This window comes from Barbatula barbatula (genome assembly GCF_947034865.1).
Source record: "Barbatula barbatula genome assembly, chromosome: 13".
NCBI classification, from domain to species: Eukaryota; Metazoa; Chordata; class Actinopteri; order Cypriniformes; family Nemacheilidae; genus Barbatula; species Barbatula barbatula.
Genome location: NC_136776.1, coordinates 23,531,622 through 23,537,621, shown reverse-complemented (window position 1 = coordinate 23,537,621; position 6,000 = coordinate 23,531,622). Strand labels below are relative to the sequence as shown.

General features: G+C 35.7%; 1 protein-coding gene across 1 annotated transcript; it reads right to left on the bottom strand.

The window, feature by feature from the left end:
• Positions 1 to 4,593, bottom strand: LOC306902722 (uncharacterized protein). The gene is made up of 9 exons (XM_079471537.1): positions 4,463 to 4,593; positions 3,620 to 3,928; positions 3,212 to 3,526; positions 2,755 to 2,874; positions 1,963 to 2,271; positions 1,474 to 1,782; positions 1,086 to 1,397; positions 554 to 862; positions 1 to 225 (listed from the first exon to the last, which is right to left on the bottom strand). The coding sequence occupies exons 1-9, from the start codon at positions 4,503 to 4,505 to the stop codon at positions 134 to 136; spliced, it is 2,118 nt and encodes a 705-aa protein (XP_079327663.1). The 5' UTR covers positions 4,506 to 4,593; the 3' UTR covers positions 1 to 133.
• Between the last annotated feature and the right edge of the window lie 1,407 nt (positions 4,594 to 6,000).

Below are 6,000 nucleotides of genomic sequence, written 5' to 3'. Positions count from 1 at the left end.
GCCAAGATAAAAAACACACGGTTTATGTTAACTTTTCACATTTTGCTGTTTGAACAAATTACCTTAAATGTCCATAAAAACAACACGTAGGGCTTGATTCTTTAACTTCAAACTGTGTTGGCATTACAAAACACTACTGCGGTTGTGAGGTTTGCATTGGAAGTAAAGGAGTCCCTTCTGACTCCATCCTTGTGAGGTCTTGAGTTCTGACTATCTCTCTATTACCTGTGAGTAAACAAAACATAATCATACATATACCATATATGATTTCAGTATATGAGCGGAACTTATAAGGTTTCTTATATGGGTCATTATCAAAATATTATTGCATCATCATGCAACTGAAGAAAACATTAGACTTACTTATTTAAAAATTGCATCATATCAGTCCCTTTATTATGAAATGCAATAAAATATATAAACAATTATATTAATAAGTTAACATTGATAATAATAATAAATAGATCCTTTCTATATAAATAAAATCCTGTTCAATGTATTTCAAGTTTGTATTCATGTTAAAGATATTACTGTTGAAAGATAAACGTCTCACCTCGAGTAACTTTGAATCTCTTGTATTTGGTCTGTGTGTTGCTGATGATCTGTAGTTTATAAAGTCCATAGTGTTTAGTGTTGATGTTTGTGATGGTGAGAGATCCAGTGTGATCGTTCAGATGTAGTTTCTCTTTAAATCTCCCGTCAGCACCATCATAAAGAACCTTCTGGTTTTTATCAGCTTTAGCAATGAGATTATCATCCGGTCCAAACATCCACAGCATCATCACATCATCTCTCTGTATGTCAGCATCATCATCAGGGTGCAGTGTGACTGAATCTCCCTCCATCACCGACTCCAGTTTCTCTACAATTCATCACAAAAATAAAAAGGGCTGCGTTTCCAAGAAGCCTTGTGACCTTAACTTGATCTTAGAACCATTGTCACCGTTTGAGCTAATGTTTCTACTTAAAAATATTAGTTAACTCAATGAATTTAGAATTTAGTGAAATTTGAGGCAACCAGGTTACTTATATTTTTAAGTTGAACCAACAATTTTTTATCAATCGCAGTTAAAGGTTTAAATTACCGTTTACGATGAGCATGAATCTACAGCACTTGTTGTCTGCGCTGGTTGTGATCTGTAGATTGTAGACGTCTGAATGTCCTCTGCTGATGTTTGTGATGGTCAGATCTCCGTTCTGTTCGTTCAGTTTCAGTCTGTCTCGGAATCTCTCATCATTACCGTCATACACATACACGTGACCGCCGGCTCGGTTGATTTCGGCGATGGTGGTGTTTTTGCCTCCAAACGTCCACAGAATCCGATCATCTTCCTTTGATCCACAGACATCCGTGTGAAGAGTGACAGAATCACCCGCCGTGTGCTTTAATGTATGCACTAGAAAACACAACTTTATTGAACATCACATTGATCAATAATTCACTATTGCTAAAGACAGATTTGATCTACTCACACAAGACGAGAACATTGAACCTCTTATATGATGTTGTGTTTCTGCCCTTGATGTGTAGCTCGAATCGTCCAGCGTCTGAGTTTTTAAAGTTTGTGATGGTGAGAGTTCCCGTCTGATCATTTAGATGAATTCTGTGTTTAAATTGCTTATCATTAGTGTTGAAGGATATCTCTTTGGTCTTTCCATCGATTTCTGCTATGACGACATCTTTAGGTCCACATCTCCATTGGATCTTCTCATCGCTCTGTAGTTGAGAAACGCCGGTCTGTAGTTCGACAGACTCTCCTTCTGTGACCTTCAGTGTGTCCACTTCATATCACAACAAAACACACAAACACAAAGACATGTCGATTATGAAGAGATGAATATGAAGCACATCTTCAGCAATATTCTTCATATTCAAGTAAAGCTTCTGCTTTTTATTTAAACTCAAGGTTGTCAGATTCAAAAGATTCACTGAGACGAAATACATGTATTTGAGCTTCTCACCTTGAACCACGACCTTGAATCTCTTAGATTTGGTGATTTTGGTTCTGTTGGTGATCTCCAGATGATAATCTCCAGAGATTCTGATTCTGACGTCATTGATGGTGAGATCTCCAGTCTGACTGTCCAGATGAATTTTGTTTGTGAATCTCTCATCATGAATATATGAAATATTCTTTTTCTGAAACTGAGCGATGACGGGACCTTTGGCTCCAAACCTCCAGACTATCTCGTGATCTTTTTGTGTTTCAGAGATTCCTGTTTTTAGCCGGGCAGAGTTTCCCTCCATCGCTGACACGGTCTTCATTTCATCTGTCTCACACAAATACAGAACAAACAGAAACACTTTCACAGACAGTTTATGAATTTATTCTGACTCAGTCTGAATTTAATGTACACATTCATTTTTGAAATGTTAGTTACTACATACTGCCAAAACTTAATCATTTCTTATAATTTTTTGGAAGTGAACTGTAATCAGATGTAATTATACTACATTTTAAGGATTGTTTTTTAAGGAACTATAAAAAATGCTACTGTACAGCAACCAAAAAATGTTGCCAGTAAAATTATGTGCTACTAGTCTAATAGGCATTTTTAACTTTCATAAACATAATAACATGAACTGCAATAAGTTATTTCCTTAGTCATCCTTTCAACAAAAAGTTAAATAAATAAAAATCTAATAATAATGAATGAGGAAAATAATGTAGTATGATGCGTAAAATAACAACTTACACTCTAATGTACAAAAATGATTATTAAATTTCATAAAATGGATCTTTTATCAATTACCTTTGAGATTCGAGTATTTGCTGCGAAAGTAAACCACACCCAGAATTCCCAGCACAGGCAGCAGGACCGCAGCACAGATCAGAACGATGACCCCGGAGGACAGTCCCGGTTCTGCCTCGCCTAAAGAGAAACAGCTACTTTCACTGTTCTTATCCCAGAAAACGATTCATGCAAATATTACAAATGATAAAACGTTGTGAACCTAAATGAGCTGACTGTGGAGCTCAAATCATCACATGGTTTCAAACAATATATGAAGAGTTTGGTTCCAAAATAGCTAACTTTAAGATCAGAAACATTTTTAAAAACATGTTTTTATTGTAATCATGTTTTTGTTTTATTGTGTTATCTTTTTAGGTATTATGGCTTAAATCAATCAAATTTGGAATGCACAATAAAAAAAATGTATATGTTAATATAACTCAGACTAATGTTCGATTTAAAGACATGATCTTACCAACAAAGACGTTGAATCTCTTGTATATGGTCTCTTTGTTGTTGGTGATCTGTAGTTGATAAACTCCTGTGTCTGTAGTTTTGAGATCTCTGATGGTTAGAGATCCAGTCTGAGGATCCAGATGAAGTCTGTCTCTCTTATCAAAACCATATGTGATGTCACGAGTATTAATTTGGATTTCTGCTAGACTAATGTCTGGATTTAAAGGTCCAAACATCCACATCATTAGATTGTGTTTCTTGATTTCTGTCACTCCAGCGTTTAGAGTCACTGAATCTCCTTCTCTCTTGTTTTCTAGACCGGCAAAGAACACATCTGGAAAACAAGCAGGAACATTTGTCAGATATTCCTGAGGGTGTAAGACAAATAAGTAATAAAAAAACACACAAGGCTGTATTATATACTCACCCTGTACAGTGACAGTGAACGTCTTGGTTAAGGTTTGAAAGCTGATGATCTTTAGTTGGTATTTTCCGGAGTGTTTGGTTCTGATGTCATTGATGGTGAGAGATCCAGTCCGGTTGTCCAACTGCAGTCTGTCTTCAAATATCCCATCATCAGTATCATACAAAGAGATGACCCCAGTCTCTCCATCTATTTTAGCGATTATAAAGCTTTTGTATGACCACATCAGATAAACTTTCTGTATGTGAGTAACATTAGTGTGAAGAGAGATAGGACTTCCCTCCAGTACTGACACAGAATCACCAAACACACCTAGAAAGAGAGAGACATAATGTAATAAATCATTAAACCAAGACCTTATATATATATATATATATATAAACATTTAATTGTCTTTTAGGCCTATCAGAACATGATTTTCCTTCATTATTAACCTAAATGTACTATGTTATGTGTGATAACTGATAGAATGTGCATTTATTTTGGTACACATCAATACATAAGGGATAAACCCTCCAGCCAATCAGAATCCAGAATTCCAACAGATCATAGTATGAATTAAAAGAAAATACATTCGATACACAATTGTTTTATTTGTTAGCATGTCAATGACGTCACTCAAAGATTTGTTGTTTGTTTGTGTCACTCATAAGTCAGATAAGAAGACAATGTCGTGTCTTGGTGCTCTTTAAAACTGAAATGCATTCCAATGTATAAATCCAGGCTACACATTTTTATCTACAAATGTCTTTCTAAACCTGTAAAGATTTGTGCACGACTTTTAAATGGCGTTGATAGAAAGTGAAAGCAAAACTATCATAGAGAAGCAGAAAGGGACAAACTTACCGTTTAAACGACACAAGATGAAAAACATCAACAGTTTCATCATCGTGGTGTGAATGTAAGAAATCCAGATGATGATGATGATGATGAGGATTTAGTGAAGATATTGCACAGCTCGTTGAGTTCACTCCCGTCATCAGACAGACAGCGACACTTAAACAAATACCGACCGACGATTATACCGACACTATTACCGTACTAACAAAACCACATGTTGACTGAAGACGGATTATGTTTGTATTAGGCTATTAAAGATAAATCACTGTGTTGACTGTACAGTTTCACTCCGGCCAGATTACGTAACCTATTACTTCCTGCTTCTTGAAGCCTGTGGTATTTCAGCTTCGGTTATATCTTTCTCCAAATAATAGTTTTGTGTAGTTTGCTGTTTAAAGATAAATTGCAGTCCTTTATTTTCAAAATATTTCTTTAACAATTTTAATCTCAAATAGCGTTTTCATTCTGTACATTCACGAGCTGGACGTTGCTGACGTTATTGACTTCGACAAATAAATCACAACTTACAAGAAACGCGTTTTGTTTTCTTGTTTAATTTCGTTTATAAACAGTTCAATGATTAATTGCAATGACTAATTTTAACAAACACTGTTATATAAACATTATAATGCAGTCTAGCAGTGACCCTGATAGCACACAACATCTGGCAGATGAAGTCTGTATTTACATCTGGAAGACATCAATACACAGTTTTCTCATCTTCAATAGCAACGTCTCATACAGATGTCTGCTGTCAGACGTCATATAGACCTCTAGAAGACGTCTGTAAGATGTTTATGATGTAGAATGGATGTAAAGCTGCTCTTTCTAAGATGTTTAGATGTTTTTACGCAGCAGATGTTTCCAGATGTTTAGCAGACGTTCAGACGTCTCCGAGGCGTATTGCAGATGAGCAAACTGTGTATTGCAGATGTAAATGCAGACGTCATATAGACGTAAGCCAGATGGATTGTGCTATCTGGGAAGTGTTTATATGAAGGTTGTTTAACAGTTTTTGTGCTCATGGTGGCAGAGTTGAGCCGAGTAAAAATCAATTCACCCTCCTGATACAAAATGTGATCACAGATAAGTAGGCCCAGTCTATGTTTAAAGACCAAAATGTGCTTTGCTGTGTTAAACACGAATTCAACCTGAAACGTTATCTGTAATACACTGACAATTAGTATTCTTGTATTACATTCTTTAATATATTTGTTTATAATTTAGTCGACTTTTTAAAGAATGCGTGGTGTGTTTTTCTTCTGCTGAGAGAGATTAAAGATGGTTTTATTGAAGCAGACTTCAATCAAAGTGAAAACACCTGTGGTGTTATTTATGACATTTATTTAGGCCTACAGAAATGTGGTGTGTCACGCGAGACAGTCAATTACATCAGTTTGCATCAGTTTGTGTGTGTGAATGTGTAGTATACAGAACGCTTGCATGCACATACTGTATTTAAATCAAACTAGACAATGATGAATTTCATCTAGTCATCAGCTCGTGACTTATTCACTCTGAGTAATATCAGATTCACTTCTCCT